A 25,336-nucleotide genomic window follows, 5' to 3' on the forward strand; every position below is an offset into this window, starting at 1 on the left:
TGTCAGGAAAGAGGGAAGGACAGGGAAAGACGAAAGGATGTGGGTTTTAAAACCCACAGGAAATAGGGAAGGAGGGAGGAAACCGCTGGTTGCGAAAGATAGAATTTTGTGTGTATGTTTGGGTGTCTATCAACGTGCTAGCACTTTCGTTTGGTAAGTCACATCATCTTTGTTTTTAGACATATATATATATTTTCCACCCATCTGCTTTGACCCATGGCGTCACAAATATGGTGGAAGCAACCATACACTACGACTCCAATATGGCACCTATGACGTCATTACGTAAACATGAAAACATGGGAGATTGGGGATTTTTGGGTGGGGACAAAGTAAATATAAACAAATTTAGACACACACCACCATACCAAACCACACAAAATGACGAAAAAAAAAACAGACTATACAAAACTCCCCAAATTCCACTAAACACAATATCCTCTGGAATCAAAAACTTCCCTTGACCTATATAGCTCAACAGCAACTCCTGATACCGGAACACCCACAACCACAGCCACACATTGGAATTGAGCACTTCCCTTGACATATATAGGTCAACAGACACTACTTATTCCAAATCATAAATCCCCAAACTACCCACGTCCACAATCGTCACCACCTTTTTTTTTTTAAAAAAAAAAGCGACCCAACAAAATTGGAATCGAACACTTCCCTTGACCTGTTATCCTTATGACACCTCCACATATAGCCGTCCCTGGTCTGAGACACCACCGGAACTTTAGTAATCCTCATTTCTTCACGACACACTGAACACTTCACGACTTCATCCAAAAATCCGAATAGTTGAAGAAATTTTATTAGAGGCAACGCACTGTCCCCCATCATCGCTGACAGCCAAAAACTGTTGACCTTGCCAGTCGTATCCATACCTACCAAAGACATAAAAAAAGCAATTTACCGAAATTCACACACAACAAACAGAATAAAACTACAATAACTTCGACATATCAAAACCAAAATCGTTAACTCACTGAAAAATATTCCACTGAAAGCACAGTCACTACTGATACCATACACGTGCAATGCCACCATGCAAATGAACCCCTACACCATGTAACATGCTACCCATAAACATATCACCAGAGAGAACCACCGACCACAACAATGCGCCACCTATAAACACGCCACACACGCAAACTATACCAAAAACATCGCCAAACATCACCTAACACACAACACATAAAAACACCACCAGAGAGCACCACCAATCACTTAAAAACAACACCTACAAACACGCCACTCTCACAAACTAAATCCCATGCCATCATGACGTCACACACCATAATAGCCTTATGTCACGGGTCAAAGCCAACGGGTGGGATTCCTCTCTATATAGTTCAGGTAAGTTCTTGCAATACATCCTCTATTACTAGAATCCTCCCGGGCTCAATCTACACTACCCTGTGATGCCTACCTTCCTACACCGTGTCCCAGGATCCTACCTTCACTCATCCTGCACCCACAACCTCTTCCCTACACTCTCCCTTCCTATGTTCCTTAATCCCTCTCAATTGATTCCTCCATGTTATCAAGTCATCGTCATCATCATCATCATCATCATCATCATCATCATCATCATCCACTGCACAGACTCACTGGTACCACAATGTGTTCCTGTCCCATGTGCCTACTCCATGAGGTACTCCTATCCCATGCACTAGCTCCCTCCCTCTCAGCCATCCTTTCCCAAACCACCTTCCTGCTCCATGAGTACTTTCTCCCCTCATCCATTCAACCTGATACAGTCCCTCATCTCAGTCAAGCTGCAGAACTACAGTTCCGACATAGTTTATAGTTGTTACCTTTACCATTAAATTACTTATGTTCTGCCAGAACTATCTATTAACATGGTAACATAACTGTTCATTCTCTGTCTTAGTTTTTAGTATTGTTTGATACATCATTAGACTGTGTATAATCTGATGGATATAGCAGTGAGACCTGCAGTTGTGCACTTTAGTATACTGAATTACAAGTTAAAACTGAATACACATAGTTTACATTAAGACTGCATTCTTCATGGGCATCATTCATTTACCAAGAGATGAACAGAATTACAGACCTATAATTTTCCAGATAACTTCTTGTTAAACAGCAATATTTATTTATTAAAATACCTAACAAATATAACAACTCCTCCTGTTCTGAAATAAATCTACTATGGATTAATCCACTCAAATTTCCAATGTGGGATTTAAATCTGGGGGGGATGGGAGAGGAGGTGACAACCACAAACCACATGGACAGGGTATTCAGTTTCAGAAGAGAGCAGTTACAACAATAATTGCTAATATAAGCAAACATCAATCTGTAGGGACTATTTTATCAAGTATGTCTACTTTTGTTTTTAAGACAATTATTTTTCTAAAAGAGAATGTAGAAACAAGTGTAATGAATAGAGCCTTATTTTGTTACAATAAATGAATTAGACATGATTGTCACTAGATACTGAATGGTAAAGGAGGTACAGATCACATCCTACATGCTACTAGAAGATAGTTCTATAACCGGTTGCAAAAAATATAAAACAACTCCGTGGATATATTTTAAAGGGCAAACTGAAACAGTTGTTAAATAGAAGATGTTTATACTCAATCAGTTATTTCTGACTCCAATCTCTATAGTACTGTTTTATATGTCTTCAGTTGCAGTACATTAGTATGACCAAATATTTATATGATAGTGTCTGACACATATATTCATTACATTTAAAGTATTTATATTGTTTTAGGTGCAAAGATTATTTTGATTATTAATGATAAGTTAAAATTTGTAACTGATACTAAAACTTTTATAAATACTTGAGAAAAATTGCTTTTTAACCTGCATTTTAAGATAAAGATTTATATTGTTTGCAGACTCCTTATGAGGGGGCACAGACATTGGTGCACCTGGCAGTCACTCCAGGTCTAGAGAAGATTACTGGAAAATATTTTGTGGATTGTGCGGTAAGAACAACTTTTTAAAAATCAGTTTGTTCAAAATATGCGTGACTTTAAATGTAAATTCTGAATAGTGAGAATAAAATACCCTTTTTCATCAGAGCTAGTTACAATTTTAGCAAAATGGTGATGTGCAATTGTTTTATTTTTGTGTCAGTTTCTCTAACAGTTAATATATATATATCACACACACACTGTACAGTAAGATCTACAAAAACAATAAATTTTAAAGTAGGTAATTACATTTTTTGTTTTATAACTTTCGCTTTTCCCTATACCTCCTTTGAATAATAATTTAAAAATAGACTCTTTTACATAGTAGTCACCAACAGGGAGTAAATACCCAACCCTTGAAAAGTAGTTGCTGTACTGAAGTGCTACACTTCCACATTTGTAATTAATCTTGTCACAATGCTATTGTAACTAAAAACAAATAATGTTTACTGGGCAAAATGGCGCAGTGGTCAGCACCCTGGACTTGCCCGCCCGGCTAGCCGTGCAGTCTAATGCTCTACTTCCCAAGTGGGAAGGCATGCCGGTCCCCAGCATGAATCCGCCCAGTGGATTAGTGTTGAGGTCTGGTATGCCAGTCAGTCTATGGATGATTTATAAGGCAGTTTTCCATCTGCCTCAGTGAATGTGGGCTGGTTCCCCGTATTCGCCTCAGTTACACTATGTCAGCGATTGCTGCACAAACACTGTCTCCATGTACAAGTACACCATAATTACTCTACCACGCTGACATTTGGGGTTACACTCGTCTGGTATGAGATGTTCCTGAGGGGGGGGGGGGCAGTGGCGGGGGGTCTACTGTGGTCATGATAATCCTGGGTTCGGTGTGGGGCAGCAGTGGGCTGGGGTGTTTTTTTTTTTTTTTTTTTTTTTTTCTTTTTTTGTGGTTTTAGGGCGCACAACTTCAACGGTCATTAGCGCCCAGACTACGTTAGGAATGCACCGTGAGTCACAAGTTTAAAACAGCAACGAAACAGAAAACACGATACAAGACAGACTGACAGGCATAGGATTAAAAAAACAGCATAATCAAATGTCCTTAGAGAGGGTTGTCAAGTTGATAAAATGAAGAACGCGAGCAGCTGCTCGTGGGTCATCCGCTAAAATGGCATCTAAAGTACATGGCAGGCCAAGATCAAGACGCGGATGTAGTAAAATCTGGACAGGACGTTAAAATGTGGCAGACCATCAGCAATTGCCCACATGGGCAGAACTGCGCCGGCACAGCCGTCAGCAGATGGCAATGGCTGAACTGGCAGTGTCCAATTCGTAACCGGGCCAAAACTACCTCCTCCTGCCGAGAAGGGCGTGAGGAGGACGTCCAAGCCGCGGGAAGAGGTTTCAAGGCCCAAAGCTTGTTGTCTGTAAGTGCAGCCCAATCGGCATGCCACAGCGATAAAATGCGCCAAGAAATGACCCTGCTACAATCTGACGAAGGGACACAACAAGAAGCTGTCCGAGGCTGGAGGACCGCAGCCTTGGCCGCGGCATCTGCAGCTTTGTTCCCAGGGATACTGACATGGCCAGGAACCCACATAAAGCTAACCAGAGAACCGACATCCACCAGCTGCTGAAGAGAGCGTTGGATCCGGTGCACGAAAGGGTGAACCGGGTACGGATCACTGAGGCTCTGGATGGCACTCAGGGAATCTGAGCAGATGACATAAGCAGAATGTCGGCGGCGGCAGATGAAAGAACAGCCTGGTAGAGGGCAAAGAGCTCAGCTGTGAAGACCGAACAATGGCCATGGAGCCGGTATTTGAAACTTTGTGCCCCGACAATAAAAGAACACCCGACCCCGTCACTGGTCTTAGAGCCATCTGTATAAATGAAGGTCATATTAATGAACTTCGAACGAAGTTCGACAAAACGGGAGTGGTAGACCGAACCGGGGGTAACCTCCTTTGGGAGCGAGCTGAGGTCAATGTGAACGCGAACCTGAGCCTGGAGCCAAGGTGGCGTGTGGCTCTCGCCCACTCGAAAGGTTGCAGGGAGTTAAAAATTAAGGTGTTGAAGGAGGCGATGAAAGCAAACTCCAGGGGGTAGCAGGGCAGAGACCTACAACCCGTATTGACGGTCGAGAGAGTCGTCAAAAAAGGAACGATAAGACGGGTGGTCGGGCACTGCCAGTAGCCGACAGGCATACCGACACAGCAGTATATCACGCCGGTAGGTGAGTGGCAATTCACCAGCGTCAGCATGAAGACTCTCGACGGGACTAGTATAAAACGCTCCGATCGCAAGTCGTAAACCCCGATGTTGTATGGAGTTGAGGCAGCGTAAGATGGATGGCCGTGCAGAGGGGTATACGAAGCTCCCATAATCCAGCTTGGAGCGGATGATCGACCGATATAGGCAAAGTCGGACGGTTCGATCCGCTCCTCACGACATACCACTGAGAACACGGAGGACATTTAGAGAACGGGTACAACGGGCAGCCAAATATGACACATGTGGAGACCAGCTAAGTTTCCTGTCAAATGTAAGACCTAAAAATTTTCTTGTCGCCACAAATGGGAGAGCAACGGGACCAAGTTGTAAGGACGGTGGGAGAAACACTTTGTAGCGCCAGAAGTTAATACAGACCGTCTTCTCGGCAGAAAAACGGAAGCCATTGGCGACACTCCAGGAGTAAAGACGGTCAAGAGAATGCTGAAGACAGTGCTCCAGGAAACATGTACGCTGCGTGCTGCAATAGATGGTCAAATCGTCCACGAAAAGGGAGCCTGATACATCAGCTGGGAGGCAATCCATTATTGGATTGATTGCTATGGCGAAGAGAGCGACACTCAAAACTGAGCCCTGTGGCACCCCATTCTCCTGGCGAAAGGTGTCTGACAGGACAGAACCCACACGTACCCTGAACTGTCGATCCATTAAAAAGGAATGAATAAAAAGAGGGAGGCGACCGTGAAGACCCCATGTATGCATGGTGCGGAGAATGCCCGCCCTCCAACACGTGTCGTAAGCCTTCTCCAAATCAAAGAACACAGCCGCGGTCGGGCGCTTCCGCAAGAAGTTATTCATAATTAAGGTCGACAAGGTAACCAGATAGTCAACAGCAGAGCAGCGCCTACGAAATCCACATTGTACATTGGTAAGTAGGCATCGAGATTCGAGCAGCCAAACCAAAAGAGAGTTAACCATTCGCTCCATCACTTTACAGACACAGCTGGTAAGCGAGATGGGTCAATAACTGGAAGGCAAGTGCTTGTCCTTCCCCAGCTTAGGGATCGGGAGAAACAATAGACTCGCGCCAGCATGCGGGAACATGTCCCTCAATCCAGATGTGATTGTAAGTACGAAGAAGAAAACCTTTAACCACAGGAGAAAGGTTCTTCAGCATCTGAATACGAATAGAATCAGGCCCTGGAGCAGAGGACCGTGACTGGCCAAGTGTGTTTTCGAGTTCCCGCATGGTGAATGGGGCATTACATTATAACTTTCACGATTCGAGGAGCGGAAGTTAGGTGGCCTAGCCTCCTCTGCCTGTTTGCGGTGGAGGAATGCAGGGTGGTGATGAGTAGAGCTCGAAACCTCTGTGAAAAAGCAGCCGAAGGCATTGGAGACATCCTCGGGGGCCACAAGGACGTCATTCGTGACCGTCAAGCCAGAAACTGGTGAGTGGACCTTAGTGCCAGATAGCCGGTGCAGGCTACCCCAGACAACAGAAGGAGGAGTAAAACTGTTGAAGGTGCTTGTGAAAACAGCCCAGCTGGCTTTCTTGCTTTCTTTAATAATACGACGACACTGTGCACGTAATCATTTATAATTGATACAATTCGCCACTGTAGGGTGGCATTTAAAGGTGCGTAAAGCACGTCGACGAGCACGTAAAGCATCTATACATGCTGCGGGCCACCAGGGGACCGGTACACGATGTGGAGAAGAAGTAGGGTGAGGGATGGAGTATTCAACAGCAGTGAGAATGACTTCCGTGAGGTGTGCGACCTGATGATCGCAGCTTGTGAAGGTTTGATCCTGAAAGGTCACCCTGGAAGGGAAGAGCCCCCAGTCTGCTTTGGAGATGGTCCAACTAGATGAGCACGGAGAGGGGGTATGCTGCAGGAGATGGATAACACACGGGAAGTGGTCGCTCGAATATGTATCAGAAAGTGCATACCACTCAAACCGGCATGCAAGTTGGGTAGTACATATGGAGAGGTCTAAATGGGAATAGGTGTGAGATGTGTCCGAAAGAAAAATAGGGTCGCCAGTATTGAGGCAGACAAGAGTGAGCTGGTTGAAAAGGTCTGCTAACAGGGAGCCCCTCGGGCAGGATGTTGGAGAGCCCCAAAGGGGATGGTGGGCATTGAAGTCTCCAGTTAACAAAAATGGTGCAGGTAGCTGAGCAATAAGTTGCATCACGTCTGCCCTGGTAACGGGAGACGACGATGGAGTGTAAACGGTACAAATGGAAAATGTAAAAGTGGGGAGAGTAATTCGGATGGCAACTGCCTGCAGGCCGGTGTGCAACATGATGGGATCGTAGTAAATATCATCCCGGACCAGCAACATAACCCCTCCATGAGCCGGGATACCTACCACAGGGGGTAGGTCAAAACGCACAGAGGTGTAGTGTGCCAAGGCAATTTGATCGCATGGGCGTAGCTTCGTTTCCTGGAGGGCTATGACGAGCGGACGGTGCAAGCGGAGCAGCAACTTCAAATCCTCTTGGTTGGAGCGAATGCTGTGAATATTTCAGTGAATAAGTGCCATCGTAAGAAGAAAAGGAAGATGAAAGAAGGGGTCACCTCGAAGGATGCTGAGGGCCTGGCTTCGAGCGAGCACTGCCGCCGCTATCAGTAGGCAGACAGTCATCGTCCATTAGTTCTATAGGTTCATCGGCCATCTTGGTAAGATGGCCAGGAGGGGGAGCTTCCTCCGCCGGTGAGCGGCCGGATGTTCGGCTACCAGCGGTGCGGCCAGGCGAAACGGATGACGGCCTGGGGCGGCAACCGCTGGGTGGCGCAGGAGAAGAAATGCGCCGTGGCGGAGAAGGAGAACTGTGCTTCCTATGAGCCTTCTTGGAAGGTCGTTTTGTGGAAGTACCGGTCGATGGCTGGGAGGTCGAGGTACGTAGGAAGTGTGCACGGGACAGTTCCTTTTTGAAGGCCCATGCATCTGACTTCTGGGTCTTCGTCTTAGCAGAAGCTGATGAAGGGGCTGGTGTCTGTGGGGTGATGGGAGGAAGAGGAGACATCGACCGCGCGATCTTAGCACTGGCCGAACGGACGACCGTGGTGCTGAAGGTCAGATCGCATGTCTGGGTTGCCACCTCCCTGGTAGTCCGAGGAGAGGCGAGGACATTACTGTATTACCCCGCTGGGAGCAGCGTGGGCTTCCTACTAGCCAATAGCTTGTGAGCAGCCAAGGTGGACACTTTCTCTTTGACGCGAATTTCTTGGATACAGCGTTCTTCCTTATAGACGGGACAGTCGCGGGAGGATGCTGCATGGTCACCCTGACAGTTCACACGACGAGGAGACGGAGGTGGACAGTCCCCCTCATGGGCATCCCTGCCACAAGTGACACATTTAGCCGCATTGGAACAAGACTGTCGAGTGTGATTGAAACGCTGACACTGGTAGCAGCGCATAGGTGTCGGGACATAGGGGCGAACAGAAATAACCTCGTAGCCCGCTTTGATGCGCGATGGCAGCTTAACACTATCAAAGGTCAAGAAAAGTGTCCGGGTCGGTACAAGGTCATTGTTGACCTTTTTCATGACCCTATGGACAGCCGTCACTCCCTGCTCAGCGAGGAAAGACTGAATCTCCTCGGCAGTCAATCCGTCGAGGGATCTAGTATAGACCACACCACGAGACGAATTCAAAGTTCGGTGAGCCTCCACCCGGACAGGGAAAGTCTACAGGAGTGTGGCTCAAAGCAGTTTCTGTGCCTGAAAGGCGCTCTCAGTTTCTAGTAACAAGGTGCCATTATGCAACCTCGTACAAGACTTAACAGTACTGGCTATGGCATCTACGCCCTTCTGGATAACGAAAGGGTTGACAGAGGAAAAATCCTTTCCGTCCTCAGATCGAGAAATGACGAGGAACTGTGGGGTAGGCGGTAGTACTTTTGTCACTGGGGGCTTGTCATGTTTCCGTTTGTGGGCAGAAGTTGAGAGAGAAGAAGAGAAATCCATTGCGGAGGAATCCCCCATGATTGCCAGCGTCTCCGATGGCGCGCTCCTTCCTTATGGGGACCCTCTCAGAGGGCACTCCCGCATTAGGTGAATGTTTACACCTCAGGTCACACCTCCCGAGAAACAGACGGAGGGACCAATCGGCATGGTCAGAAGGTATCAGCTCAGGCAATCACCCCTCCCTGGGCCTGGCCTTTACCAGGGGGTACGTGTGTGCCTTACTTGTCTACCCAGGGCGGGGAATTACGCGTTACCCCGTCACCGGCTACACGTGCGAACGCGTGGGTCGGCCTTCAGGCGCGCACAGGGAGGAAGGAAGGAAGAAGAGGAAAAGGAAGAGAGAGAGAGGAGAGACTGACTCAAACGCCGAAGCAGAGACCAGAGAAGGCAAGGAGAAGAAGGCAAGAAGAAGAAGGCAAGGGAAAGAGTAAGGAAGACAGTGAGATGGAGAAGAACAAAGAAAGGAACCAACCAAAGAAGGAAGAAACGAGAAGTGAAAAACCAAAAAGACCACAATTATAGGTCGTGGGACCGTCCGTCTCTGGATGCAGGCGCTAACTACCCCCTTGAGGGGGATGGACTCCTTTTAGTTGCCTCTTACGACAGGCAGGAAGACCTCAGGCCTATTCTAACCCCCGGACCCGCAGGGGGGCTGCTGGGGTGGGTGGACTGCTGTGGCCTGTTGTGGGGTTGTGAACCACTGAGGGCTATGATGGGACAAAGCCTCTCCATCATTTCTAGGTTCCTGGTTCAATACACATACACATACACCATGGACTTCGGGAAGATGATGGTTAAAATCCATGTCGAGCCTGCTGTGTCCTGCTACTAGTGCACATGAGTGCAAGTGTGCCAAGTGCAGTGTTGCCATGCTTGTATACTTAAATCAAGCACCAACTGTACCACCAAGGGCCGGCCACTAGAGGCAGTGTATAAGAAGGGTGCACAAGGCACAATCTCTGTCGCAATGTCTACCAGTGACTTGCACCTATATACACGTGGAGCAGTGCTGACTCATTCTCACCATGTTCTTTCATTTTGTACCATTCACATCAGTTGTTCTGTGTATCTCTTATGTTGCAACTTCTGTATGATTGTTTTGTGTTGTTACATGTAGAGTCACAAGAGGCTTATTTCTGTTATTGTTTGGAGGTTTATGAATAAAGCTCTATTTGTGTTACTTGGTTACTAAATGATTGGTAATGAGTTTGGAATGGTTTCTACATGTGCAGTCTTAAAGTGCTGTTTCATCTTGTTTAGTCATTATGGACACTGTACTGCTGGCCATGACTGAGTAGCTTACTTTGGCAGTGACAATTTTGTTGGATTCCATTAACAGTCAGGGTACCATTCCACCAATTCCACCAATCTGTCCACCCAGTTTTCCTCCATGTGATGATCCATCAAACGAGTGTTTGAAAGCTTACAAGAAAAGACTCAAGCAGCATTTTTTGGCTGTCAGTGTGAATGTGCAGGTTCAGTTCAACTACTATTGCAGACCAATGCATGCCATTGCAGAGCAAGTTGAATTCTACCTATGCTGCAAGAAACCAAACTAGTCATACAGGCCCTGGGCAGCTGAATGTCACAGCATTATTGTTGCCTGTAATGACTTACGTAGACTGTTTGGTGCTTTACGCTATTATGGCTTTACTTTGTGAAAACCTCCTTTGGCAGAAGTTTTGCAAATAGCACAATCTTTTGAAGTTTTACAGACAGCTTGTGACCATATTGAAGCATGGAGCAATGTGGCGGTAGTGTCACAAGATGTGCCCACTAGGATGAAAGATAGCTTGCATGAAGAAGCAGCAGTGGTGGTGGTAAACATGCGGGCCCAGAGCAAAGCAGATCAAGGCCAGTTGAAGCAGCTGTGACCACCACAGCACAAGTGTCAGTGTTCTGTTTCCATCTTGTCTTTTACATTTTGTCCAGAATCGACATTAGCATGCTGTAAGAGCTGGGCTACTTGTAATGCTTGCCAAAAGAAAGGCCACATTGCCTGTGTGTGTCATTCAGTGAAGGTTGCTCAGCATGTGGACATGGATGTAAAACTGTGTGTCTCCAATGCTTGTGACTTCTCCCAAGTTGTTCATCAAGGTAAGTGTTTTTCGCCTTGTGCTCTAGCTACAGGTCGACCCAAGTGTTGCAGTGGCATTATTGAATTCTCAAGCCTGTGTGTGTTTAGGCTACCTGCCATTGACACCAGTCATGCAGTAGCTTTTCAGTTATAAAAAAAAACAGACCATTGCACTGTTTGACAATTTATGGCATCTGGCTCTTACAAGTCAGTGGTTCATTCCATTACATTTTTGATTGTTGCTGATGCCGGTGCTAAGAACTTATTCAGGATGGATGCATTTCAGGTATTTTGAGCTTCTGTCATGATGCAAGCTGTTATGTCTAGTGCATGGTTGTCTCCACTGGTTGTAGTTTAGGAACTGTCGGGCAAACTATGCCTTTGTGGTGACTTCATTACTACTGTCAACACACATTGATTACAGATATGTTTCACTTCGCACACCAGGAGGAACTGTTGGTGAAATTATTGAGTGGCCAGTACTTTTCTAAAATTGATTTGTCTGAAGTGTATCTGCAGGTTCCTATGGACAGAGAGTCTTGGCAAGTTCTGGTTTTCAATACTCCTTTTGGTCTCTATCAATATTTGCACCTGCCTTTTGGTTGGCTATCACCCCTGCTATTTTACAATGATTTTTAGAGCAACTGACTATGTCTGTCCTGGATAGCATTAATTATCTGGATGACATTTTTGTCACAGGCTCCTCCACGGCCAATCACTTGAAATATATGTGCACTTTGTTTTCTGTCTTACAGTCAGCAGCCTTCTATTGTTTATTTGTGTTTCAAAGTCACATGGAACGGGGTTTGCGCTTTGCCAGACCACAGCTAGGTGGTTATGTTTAGGCCTCTCCCCTTGTCCATGAAGGAGCTCTAGGCCTTCCTAGGGAAAATAATCTACTACCATAAAGTCCTGCAGGGGATAGAAACATTGGTCCACCCATTGCATGCCTTGTCATGCAAGAATGTACCTATTTGCTGGGCCCTAGATTGCAAACGTGCTTTTCAAATTTTGAAATCCAAATTACTCTCAGCCGCTTGTTTATCTAGGTTCTCTCCAGACCATCACATACTTTTGATGAATGACACCTCACAGTGTAGCCTCAGCATGATCCTAGTGCACCAAAACGCTAATGGCTCTGAATGAACTGTTGCTTTTACCCATAAAACTCTCACTCTGGCCCTGCAGCATTACCCTCAGGTGAAAAAGAGAGACTCTTACCATAGTTTATGCTCTTCAGAAATTTCATACGTTTTTGTTCCCGTGATGGCAGTCATCATGTTATGGCTCCACCATTCCACCCTCAATCAATTAGAAAGGTGGAACCATTAGTAAGTATGTTCAAGTCCCAAATGAAAAAGTTTTCTGTGGATTCTTTGCCATACGATGCCCTTCTCCATTTTCTGAGTGCCTATTGCTTCACACCTACATGCTTCACTGGCTTCTGCAGTCTATGCTGCACCTGCCGTGGTTGGGACTGTCTGGCCGCTTCATGCCGGGATTGCTGGTGTGGGCACCAGGGTTTGGTTGCTGGCCCAAGTGGATACACCATCAGAGATGCTATCTTTGTGATGTCCTTGCAGCCAATGTGCTGGTGGCATGCCAGTTTGATCAGATGCAACCCTGATCACTGCCTGCACACCCAACCACCGCCAGGAGCTACCAGTTTGCAGGTGTGGCCCCAGTCACTGCAGCCCACCCTACCACCATCTGCCTTGGGACCATCATCACATGCTGTGGAGGCATCCCCATCATACTGGCTGCCTCCTCCATGTGTGGGGCCCTGTTGTTCCAGCTTCCCAGACTAGGCGCTGACCTGTCTCTGGCCTAGGCTATGTCGCCACTGCCTGCTGTTTTGGTTGGGCTGTCTCCACCATCGCCCCAGCCATCATCGCCCCAGCCATCATCGCCCCAGCCATCATCGCCCCAGCCATCATCGCCCCAGCCATCATCGCCCCAGCCATCATCGCCCCAGCCATCATCGCCCCAGCCATCATCGCCCCAGCCAGCATCGCCCCAGCCATCATCGCCCCAGCCAGCATCGCCCCAGCCATCATCGCCCCAGCCAGCATCGCCCCAGCCATCATCGCCCCAGCCAGCATCGCCCCAGCCAGCATCGCCCCAGCCATCATCGTCGGAGGGTATAGCACCATCTCTTCCACACTGAGACCTGCCTGCTGATAACGATGCTGAAATGGCAATAGCACCAACCTCCCTAATGCAGTTGTTGGGGGGCTGCATGAGCCCATCACCCTTGGACATGCCTGCATTTCCATGCATTCCTGCCCTGTGCTCTAGTGCTCAACTGGTACATTGTACCACCCTAGCTTTGGCACCAGCTGCCATTTCTCCAGATTCGACATGTGTGTGTCTCATCAGGCTGCTGGCAGCTCCTCCATCGCCTGGGCACCCTTGTCGCATGAGGGAGAGATGTGCTGTGTCCAGCTACAGGTGCATGTGTGTGCGTGTGCGAGTTTGCTGAGGGTAGTGTTGCTGCACGTATGTACTTAAGTCAAACACAAATGATCAGCATGGGTGGCCAATAGAGGCTGTCTGTAGGAAGCACGCATGTAGCACAGTCTCCACTGAACTTTCTACTGGCAACTCATGTCTATAAACATGTGGAGCAGTACTGACTCACTCTCACTACACACTTTTAGTTTGTATCACTAACAACAATTGTTACTGTGTCACTGATTTTGCACCTTCTGTATGATTCTTTTGCACTGTTACATGTGGAGTCACAAGAGGCTTATTTCCATTATTTATTTTATTTGAATTTTTCTTGTATTACTTCCTTGCCATAGAGCCATCCAGATTAGGTTGACCATAATTTCTCTAATTTGCTTCAGGTAAATGCTGGGATTGTTCCTTTGGAAGGCATGGCCAATTTCGTACCCTATACTTTTAACAATCTGAGCTGGTCATCTATCTCTAATGGCCTGAATGTCAATAGGATGCAGTAGTATACCGACCCAATACTGGTTACGTAGTGACTTACGACTCAATACTGGTTACACAGTGACTTGACCATGGAATGGACATTTCATTATTCTACATTAGTTGCATTGAATGTAGTTCTTACTTAGATTACTGTTGAGAAGCTGGCTTTGTTGTCTTCTTACAGAGGTATGCATGAATAATGAATTTTTGTTGATATAGTCTTATACTAGTATGTAAACTTATAAAACAAAATTTCCAATACTGTACAGTATCAGATAATTCTGATTATATCTCAAGCTCGATTATGCCCTCAAAATTCCACAGGTAAGTATTTACCAGATGGGGGGTGGGAATCCCTCAGAACAGTGATGCAACAACCCAATGCTAATAAAAAATTTCTTCTTTTCAGTATAAAACAATGGAAAATCCAGGATGGAAAGTTTCAGTATTATGGAAAAGAAAGTTACTACTCACCATATAGCGGAGATGCTGTCAGAGACAGGCACAACAAAAAGACTGTCACAAATAAAGCTTTCGGCCATTAAGGCCACACACACACACACACACACACACACACACACACACACACAGTCGCAAGCCACAATGTCAGCACCAGTGCATGATGGGAGTGATGACTGGGTGGGGTTAAGGAGGAGGCTGGGGCAGGAAGGGGGAGGGATGATAGAGTAGGGGTGGCGGACAGTGAAGTGCAGCTGGGGAGTGTGCAGGGATGACATTAAGAGTGGGTAGGCTGCTATGTGCAGTTGGGAGGTTAGATGGAGGACAGGGGAGAGGTGGTGGGGGTCCATAAAAGGAGAGAAGTAAAAGACTGGGTGTGATGGTGGAATGAGGGATGTGTAGTGCCGGAATGGGAAAAAGGGAGGGGCTGGATGGGTGAGGACAATGACTAATGAAGGTTGAGGCCAGGAGGGTTACGGGAACATAGGATATATTGCAGGGAAAGTTCTCACCTGCACAATTTAGGAAAGCTGGAGTTGGTGGGAAGGATCTATATGGAACAGACTGTGAAGCAGTCATTGAAATGAAGAATGTCATGTTTGGTGGTGTGTCCTGCAACAGTTGTTTCTTGGCCACAGTTTGTCGGTGGCCGCTCATGTGGACAGACAGCTTGTTGGTTGTCATGTCCATAAAGAATACAGCAGTGGTTGCCACTTAGGCTGTAGATCACATGACTGATTTCACAGGTAGGTCTGCCTTTGATGGGATAGGTGATGTTAGTGACTGGACTGGAGTAGGTGATTATGGGAGGATGTATGGGGTCTTGCATCTAGGTCTATTACAGGGGTATGAGCAGTGAGGTAAAGGGTTGGGAGCAGGGGTTATGTAGGGATGGATAAGTATATTGTGTGGTTTGATAGACAGCAGAATACCACTGTGGGAGGGATGGGAAGGATAGTGGGCAGGACATCGCTCATTTCAGGGCAGACATTGCTCATTTCAGGGCAGACATTGCTCATTTCAGGGCATGATGAGAGATGGTCAAAACCCTGGCAGAGAATGCAATTCAGATGCTCCAGTCCTGGGTGCTACTGAGTTACAAGGGGAATAGTTCTCTGTGGCCGGACAGTGGGACTTTGGGAGGTGGTGGGAGACTGGAAAGATAAGGCACAGGAGATTTGTTTTTGTACAAGGTTGGGAGGATGATTATGGTCTGTGAAGGCTTCAGTGAGAACCTCAGTATATTTTGAGAGTGTCCTCTGTCACTGCAGTTACAATGACCATAGATGGAAATTGGAAATTTGTGTTAAGTTCCTATGCGACCAAACATCTGATGTCATCAGTTCCTAGGCTTAAACACTACTTAACCTAACTTAAACTGATTCACACTAAAGACAACACACAAACCCATGCCCAAGGGAGGACTTGAACCTCTGATGGGGGGGGAGTCGCACAAACTGTGACAAGGTGCCTCAGACCGTGTGGCAACCCTGTGTAGCTAGGCTTTATGGAAGGGACTTCTTGGCAATGAGTGGGTGGCAGCTGTCATAGTGGAGGTATTGCTGGTGGTTTAGTAGGTTTGATATGGACAGAGGTAATGATGTAGCCATCTTTGAGGTGGAGGTCAACATCTAGGAAGGTGGCTCGTTGGGTCGAGTAGGACCAGTTGAAGCAAATGGGGGAGAAGTTGTTGAGTTTCTGGAGGATTGTGGATAGGGTGTCCTCACCCTCGATCCAGATTGCAAAGATGTCATCAATGAATCTGAACCAGGTGAGGAGTTTAGGATTGTGAGTGTTTAGGAAGAATTCCTCTAGATGGCCCTTGAATAAGTTGGCATAGGATGGTGCCATGCAGGTGCCCATAGCCATGCCCAGGAATTGTTTGTAGGTAATGCCTTCAAAGGAGAAGTAATTGTGGGTGAGGATATAGTTGGTCATGGTGACTAGGAAGGAGGTTGTTGGTTTGGAATCCATCGGGCATTTGGAAAGGTAGAGTTCAATAGCAGTAAGGCTATGGGCATTAGGAATGTTAGTTAATATTGATGTGTCATCAATGTGATGAACAGGGCACCATGTAGTAAATGAGACAGGAACTGTGGAGTGTCAGTGGAGGAAATGGTTGGTATCTTTTATATAGGAGGATAGGTTCTGGGTAATAGGTTGAAGGTGTTGGTTTACAAGAACAGACATTCTCTCAGTGGAGTCACAGTAATCAGCCACAATGGTGTGTCCTGGGTGGTTGGGTTTATGGACTTAAGGAAGCATGTAGAAGGTAGGAGTGTGGGGAGTGGTAGGGGTGAGCAGAGAGGTGGACTCCAGGGAGAGGTCCTGGGATGGGCCTAAGATTTGGGGAGTGACTGGGGATCCTGCTGGATTTCTGGAATGGGGATGTCCTTCTGCCATGTACCACAAGGATGGTCTTGTCTTCTGGTATTGATCTGCAATCAATTCCTTTACTATGCTTTTATCAGCAGTTATGGTTCTTACTCTGGTGCCCATTATTTCAATACCACTTCCTCATAGCATACATTTGTTCAAGTACATAGGCACTAATCTTTCACTTTATTGGCCTACAAACATAATCTTTGCTCTAGTTCAATTGGCAAAATACACACATACTAAAACAAATAATTGATTTGGAAGGAACGGAATTAGAAGACTGACAAGTCAAAGAAAGCAAGGTAAAATTTTCTAACATGTACCATTCAATCAACAACAAAGCAAACATCATCATTAGCAGTTATTACATTGAAATTGTTAGGTAATCAGTAGCATGTTCAAATGACAATTAAAGAACTGTAAGTGTACATAAATTTTATACACAAGAAAATATAATCATTAAATGTTCTTACATTAGTGTGTACACCAACAGATAAATGGACAATCATACTAGCATACTGAAACAGGTCATGATATGACAGTGTGTTTCACAACATGTCTGCAACTTGATCAAGTGAAATAAATTTAACTTAGCAAAGCTTTTCAGATACACTTGTCCAGCAATATTGAGCCCTCCCCCCTCCCCACCACACCCAATATCCTTTGATATATTGTTCATAGTAAATTTAATGAAATTCACATAAGTAAACAAATCCTAAGTCTGTGCCCTAATGCATTGCCATGGTACCCAGAATAATTTGTAATACAGAATGGTTGTCAACTGACACAGGTAACACAATAAAAAAAGCTGTGCATAAATAAATAATATCTGAAAATATTTTATAATGCTAATTGAACTGATGTATCTCATTCTGTATCTATGATCAGTATTTTCATTGTGAAATTTATTTCATGAAGAAATAGACAAGATGCCTCCAAATAATGAGAAAAGTGTTATATGAGGGGAGTCAAGAACTTTCTAGCCTAACAAATAGATGATAGAAATTTCATAATACCAATTTATTTTTCAACATAATACCTGTGTACACTAATACACTTGTGTGCACCCTCAGATAACTTTTGTAAACCATTAAAATAAAAGGTCTTCAGTTTCATTTCCAACCAAGCATTCACTGCATCATCATTGTCAAATGGTTGTCCTTTGAGGTCTTTTTTTAGGTTTGGGAAAATAAAGTCTGATGGAGCCAAAGCTGGAGAATATGGCAGATGATGTAACAATTCAAGCCCACAGTCATGCAGAGTTCCCAGTGTTACGAGGGCTTTGTGTGCCTGTGTGTTGTCCTGATGCAAAAGAACTCCGTGAGCTAATTTTATGTGCCTTTTTTTCTTTATCTCTTCTCTCAAATGGTGCAGGAGGGTGCAATAGTATGATGCATTGACAGCTACACCCTTTTGCAATTAATCCATCATAATTACCCCTTCTGCGTCCTAGAAGACTGATGCCACCATCTTACTGGCTGATTTTTGCACATGGAATTTTTTTGTATGGGAGATGAAGGATGTTTCCAATTTTGTGACTGCTGTTTTGTCTCGCTCAAAGTGGTGAACCTACATTTTGTCCATTGTCACATACTCTGCAAGTAAACCTGCTTCATCCATTTCAAATTGGCGAATGATTTCTTCACAACACTGTACATGCTCCTGTCACTGATCTGCATTCAAGTCTTTTGAGACTCACTGAGATGAAACTTCCCATACTCCCAAAATACCCACAACAATACCATGAGCACACCCATGGGAAATTCCAAACGTGGTTTCAATGTGCTGCAACATTGATTGACAATCCTGCAAGCTCATATTGTAAATTGCAGTCATTGTTTCATCAGTGGCAATGGTGACAGGCTTTCTGCTCCTTGGCACATGCTCCACACTTGTTATTCCGTGTTTGGAGTCAGATAATCAGTTTTTCACTGTTGTATAAGATGGGGCACTGTCCTTAAGTGTATTACGCATGTCCTCCACAATTCCCTTGAGCGTCATTGCTTTCAAATGAAGATATTCAGTCACAGCACGGTTCTTGGTTCTCTTTATATTTGCCATTTTGCTTACACTACAGTATGCAATGCATCCTAGCAGCAAAGCTAATGAACCTGGAGCCACAAAATTTGACTTGCATACCCACTGGGTCACCATAAAAGTAGGTGGTGTTCGTGTGAGACAATAGTGTAACTACACTCCTGGAAATTGAAATAAGAACACCGTGAATTCATTGTCCCAAGAAGGGGAAACTTTATTGACACATTCCTGGGGTCAGATACATCACATGATCACACTGACAGAACCACAGGCACATAGACACAGGCAACAGAGCATGCACAATGTCGGCACTAGTACAGTGTATATCCACCTTTCGCAGCAATGCAGGCCGCTATTCTCCCATGGAGACGATCGTAGAGATGCTGGATGTAGTCCTGTGGAACGGCTTGCCATGCCATTTCCACCTGGCGCCTCAGTTGGACCAGCGTTCGTGCTGGACGTGCAGACTGCGTGAGACGACGCTTCATCCAGTCCCAAACATGCTCAATGGGGGACAGATCCGGAGATCTTGCTGGCCAGGGTAGTTGACTTACACCTTCTAGAGCACGTTGGGTGGCACGGGATACATGCGGACGTGCATTGTCCTGTTGGAACAGCAAGTTCCCTTGCCGGTCTAGGAATGGTAGAACGATGGGTTCGATGACGGTTTGGATGTACCGTGCACTATTCAGTGTCCCCTCGACGATCACCAGTGGTGTACGGCCAGTGTAGGAGATCGCTCCCCACACCATGATGCTGGGTGTTGGCCCTGTGTGCCTCAGTCATATGCAGTCCTGATTGTGGCACTCACCTGCACAGCGCCAAACACGCATACGACCATCATTGGCACCAAGGCAGAAGCGACTCTCATCGCTGAAGACAACACGTCTCCATTCGTCCCTCCATTCACGCCTGTCGCGACACCACTGGAGGCGGGCTGCACGATGTTGGGGCGTGAGCGGAAGACGGCCTAATGGTGTGTGGGACCATAGCCCAGCTTCATGGAGACGGTTGCAAATGGTCCTCGCCGATACCCCAGGAGCAACAGTGTCCCTAATTTGCTGGGAAGTGGCGGTGCGGTCCCCTACGGCACTGCGTAGGATCCTACGGTGTTGGCGTGCATCCGTGCGTCGCTGCGGTCCGGTCCCAGGTCAACGGGCACGTGCACCTTCCGCCGACCACTGGCGACAACACCGATGTACTGTGGAGACCTCACGCCCCACGTGTTGAGCAATTCGGCGGTACGTCCACCCGGCCTCCCGCATGCCCACTATACGCCCTCGCTCAAAGTCCGTCAACTGCACATACGGTTCACGTCCGCGCTGTCGCGGCATGCTACCAGTGTTAAAGACTGCGATGGAGCTCCGTATGCCACGGCAAACTGGCTGACACTGACGGCGGCGGTGCACAAATGCTGCGCAGCTAGCGCCATTCGACGGCCAACACCGCGGTTCCTGGTGTGTCCGCTGTGCCGTGCGTGTGATCATTGCTTGTACAGCCCTCTCCCAGTGTCCGGAGCAAGTATGGTGGGTCTGACACACCGGTGTCAATGTGTTCTTTTTTCCATTTCCAGGAGTGTATCTTGGACAAGACACTTTTTGACTGCCTTTGTATTTCATGAAAAAATTAGTAATGCCTACAAAGGTAATGGCAAGCAGTGTATATCATGTAACTAAATGTACTGAAAAATCATATCAGCACATCATAAAATACTGAAGATTGTAAGTAAATCAAAGGAAAATGTAAATATCCTTAACCAGTCACATAAGTGATAACATTCAGGCAATGTTCATTCATAAGCATTGGTTTTCTGAATGCTATTCAAAGTCAAAGTAATGTATGTGTTTGTCAGTGAAAGTAACATGTGTCCGTGACTTTACACAGCAGTGTCAAAATACTGTAATCATGTAGCAAAAAGACTAAATCATGTAGCATGACAAATCCAGTTTATCAGCCTTTTACATTACACAGACAAATATTGAAAATTCATTTGTTCAAGAATGATAAGTGTCCTCACATTTTGTTAATAGTATATATTAGCATTTGAAGTTGTTTTAATGAAAAAATAACTGTCATTAACACATGAAAAAAATATTTGGAAAACAATAAAATTTGCAAAATTAATTTATGTCAAATTCTCTGATACATGGTTTTATTTCAGTAAGATTCTTCAGTCCAAATGATTTTCTTAATTTCAGATAGGTCAGCCCATAAGTATTGGGGTATGGGTTTGCCAATACCTCAGAGGGACCCTGTGTACGTATCAAGATTTTTTTTTAAACTCAGCTGTCATCAGTTTTTATTTCTCATGTGTCTCAACTAAAAACAAGTCTCCTACATTCAACTGTGTTCCTTTACCCCTAATATCATGTCTGTTTCAATGGTGTCTCTCTCCTGTGCTGAGATAGGTTTACACTCTGGAAATTCAATGAATTTATCAATAAGATTAGGTGTTTTTTTTTATCCAGTAATATTTCATGTGGTGAAAAGCATGTGGATGTGTCTTGCTAACTGTTCATCGTGTCTTCACTGTTAACTAAGGGTTCAACCCAGGATGGGTGTCTGTCTGCAGTAAGTACTGCACAGCATATTGATTTCTCTCTCATACCTCCCTGCAAGACTACTGTCTGGATGATAAACTGATATTAAAATGTGTTTTATTTCTGACCTCTCAATGAATGCCTACCATGAATTTGAGACAAACTGTGATCTGTTATCAGACATCATTGCTCCAAGCATGCCTACATGTGTAAAATAGTCCGCTATTTTTGAAATCCAGTCCAGGTTAGAACTATTAGTCTGGCCCCTGTGTCCAGAGATGACAGTGGCCATGTGTGTGTATGAATGTGTGCATGTGTTTTTCTAAATATAATGAGGAACTTGGTCCAGTAGCTTACTCTACTTTTAAATGTGCTTGTCTGCTGCTCTCTGCCTCCTCTGTTTAGTGTCTACACTTACCAGTCATAACTGGACATAGAAGCAAATCCCCTGTTGGCTTTTATAATTGATTAAATTGTTTTATTTTCAATATGTGATTGTTTTAACCTACAATTATCTGCATGACAAGTTAGTTTCTTCTACAAACAGTTTAATCACTCACACAATATTTCATGACATCAGATTCCAACAAAGTTCAGCAAGTTTGTATTCTTGATAAGCCATGTATCACATAGTGCAAAACAAAGTCAATAATCATTTAATGTTAGCTCCAGATTCAAAATTTGTACTCCACATCGCCAAAACTGCCATGTTTTGTCACAGATATTTTGAATAAAATCACTGTTTTTGCATTATGGGAACGGGATGCATGTAGAGGTATACTGAACAAACTGTCCCACAAATATCTGCACGTAAATATATATTTCCACAGGAGACGTACACATGTACACAGCACGAGACATAAATGCAGGCTGCTAGAATAACACGGTGGCTTGAATGTCCAATCTCTGTCGAAGATCATTTTGTTCATGGTCAATATGACCTATTGATGCCACATCATCATCATCATCATCATTATCATCAGTGTGTGTGTGTGTGTGTGTGTGTGTGTGTGTGTGTGTGTGTGTGTGTGTCAAGTCTCATGTTAACTTAATCTATTTCTTTATCATTACAGGAAGACAAGCCATTACCTCTGGCATCAGATGAGGGTATGGCGAAGAAGCTCTGGGAGATCACTGAACAATTTGTGGGTCTCAAACCAGAAGAGAAATTCTGGTGAATAATACATGCCTTGGTTGTGAAAGGCTACTGTTACTAATATTTCTGTGAATCTACTAAGATATTTTGATATTTTAATAAAATATTATCTTCATGTTGAATTATGCTTTGAAATGTCATTCCTTCTAATCCATTTTCCAATGTATTTTCTGTGTTATTGGGGATCAGTTTCTGACATGGTAGTTTGTTGTTATGTATTTATTATTTGGTAGAATTTACATTAACATGCAACAAACAGGAAAAACATGGATTAGAGGCCTAAATATAAAAAACATCAAATATATTGTTTTCATCTCAGTTAGCATATTATGATCTTCGTTTATACTATAAGTAATAGATTTATTAATCTGCTGTGACAGAAATTGTGACAGGTAAATGAAACCATATGTATGGTTTGGGTTAGTTTAGTCCATAGATCATATTTTGCAATGATATTAGGCACATTGAGAGGGTATGAGATTTTCCATGGTGTTTCCAGTAATAATTCTGATTAAAGTCAGTGGGCTAATCAGAATCTTCCATACCAAGGTAGTATGTAGATGAACCAGTTTGACAAATTTTGTGTTACTGGGAAGAGGGATAACATTGTCTTCTCAAGCACTAGAGTTACCTCTATTTGGAATTATTGTTTCTTTGGAATACATGCTGTTGCTGTTCCATTTGTCTGTCTGTCTGAGGTATTCCTTTTGGACTCTGCGTGGTGCTGAGTTTGGTTGAACTGCACCTAATATCAATCCAGAAGTGCAACAAAGAGATGTATGTTCTGTACATTGCTTCAAGTAACATTAATAACCCAAATATCTGATGAACAAAAATGACAACAACATTAACCATTCTTTGTATGTTCATATTATGAGCTCATCTGTATAATACAATGAGAGTGAGTCATCATATAAAAAGAAGAGATTAAATAGTGTTTTATCCACGAGTTGTTGAGCTGATCTTTCAGCAGAGTGACTAATAATTACTGTAACAAGTAACTAAGAAGAATCTGTTGGAAGTCCATTAACTTTTACTGCATCAGAAGAGTTTACAGTCCTGGACTATCACACAATGTCACAATCCAAGTTTTGTACCAATTAAACAATATTGCTTAAAATTTTTGATTGATACAAAATTACAAAAAATTAGTTAATAATAATGATGAAAGATAACCAACAGTAACCAGCTATTGTAGATATCATCAAAAACAATGAGAAATTAAATTTGTTGTAGTATAATGTAACAATGATGAAGACTAATAGTCTGTATTAATTTACAAGCAGTCTTGCAGGCATAAGGAGAGTATATAAATTTATGGACATATACCATACAGCTGAAAAATACCAAGTCATTTATACAAATTGAAAAACTAGTTTCTAGTCATATTTGCATCTTTGGAAAACTGTGTTTATGTGTAGTTAGTCTATATGTTCTCTTATTCCATATTTTTAGCATTACACTTGGTTTTCACATGAAGATGATGCCTTTACCAATTTTAAATTTGTCTTTGTTTTATATATATGCCTGGAGGTATTCCTTCACCGCATACCAATGTCCAGAGATGAGATACTTTTTAGTTTTCATTCGAATGTGCTCATTTCCTTTTTGTTTTTATGTAAAGTTTCAGTTTGTTATAAAATAAGCTTCCTGCTTTTATGGGGCTCCTATGTGTCATTTTCAGCCTTTCAGTGCAGATATGGCAATTTTCTCCAGTTCCTGTGTTGTGGTGATGAAAATCTCTCTCTGAGGTGCTGTACAATTTACTATCACAAAAAATATTGTCTCGTATATTTACAGTCTTGGTACAGTTAATATTTTAAATTCTTTAATTTTTTTATGCAGCGTTCTTGTGGTCTCCGTTTTGCTGTGCATCTGATGGCTATCTTTTGAAGTTTTAAAATTCTCTAATATGTACACCTTCCCATATTGGTGTATCTGCTGCATGTCCCCATATTGGTATTCAGTATAATATGTGTGGGCAGGTAAGTCCATAGCACATTTTAGCAAGGTGTATCCACTGTATAGGATATTTTCTTCATTAAGAAAAAATGTTATACTTATTTTTGCACCAATCTTCTCAATGTGATTTTTCCATTTGGCCATATCTATTCATAGGGACCTTGCATTTACTCACTGGCTATCTTTTCTAAGTTATTTACTAAAATATTATCTGCCAGTAGCATTGCGTCATCATCATACACAATTACTTTTTCATTTACTGCACTGCATTGCACAGGATGATTCATGAAATATTTTAATATGTTGTTCTACAAGTAAAACTAAAGAAAAAATTTCATATAACAATAGGTCTGCAAATGTTTAGTTTTGGAGTTACAGGTAATAAAAGATTTTGCTCGAAATTTAGCAACTTCACTAATATGAAGTCATCGCAAAACTGTATGAGGTTTAAGTAAAGCACTATTTCCATTTATTTTGTTGTTACTCGTCTGGTGAACCTAATAAAACATGACCCATATGTGTATCTGCAGTAATTTTCCAGAACATCCAGAGAAGCAAATAAGTAATTTCATAAAATTTTTAATTTATTAATTACTTGGACCAATTTTTTTTCTAAAATCCAGCCAATTGCACTAAGTTTTCAACAGAAGTTTTAGAGAA

The 25,336-nt window shown here is 43.9% G+C and overlaps 1 protein-coding gene across 1 annotated transcript in view; it reads left to right on the plus strand.

The window, feature by feature from the left end:
• LOC124788225 (retinol dehydrogenase 14-like) overlaps positions 1–22,836 on the plus strand; it is an 86,858-nt gene extending 64,022 nt beyond the window's left edge. The window contains exons 6-7 of the mRNA XM_047255406.1: positions 2,880–2,969; positions 22,632–22,836. Of these exons, the coding sequence (XP_047111362.1) occupies positions 2,880–2,969; positions 22,632–22,736 (195 nt within the window). The 3' untranslated portion in view covers positions 22,737–22,836. The remainder of the gene's footprint in view (positions 1–2,879; positions 2,970–22,631) is intronic.
• The last annotated feature ends 2,500 nt before the right edge of the window (positions 22,837–25,336 follow it).

This window comes from Schistocerca piceifrons, chromosome 3 (genome assembly GCF_021461385.2).
Source record: "Schistocerca piceifrons isolate TAMUIC-IGC-003096 chromosome 3, iqSchPice1.1, whole genome shotgun sequence".
NCBI lineage: Eukaryota > Metazoa > Arthropoda > Insecta > Orthoptera > Acrididae > Schistocerca > Schistocerca piceifrons.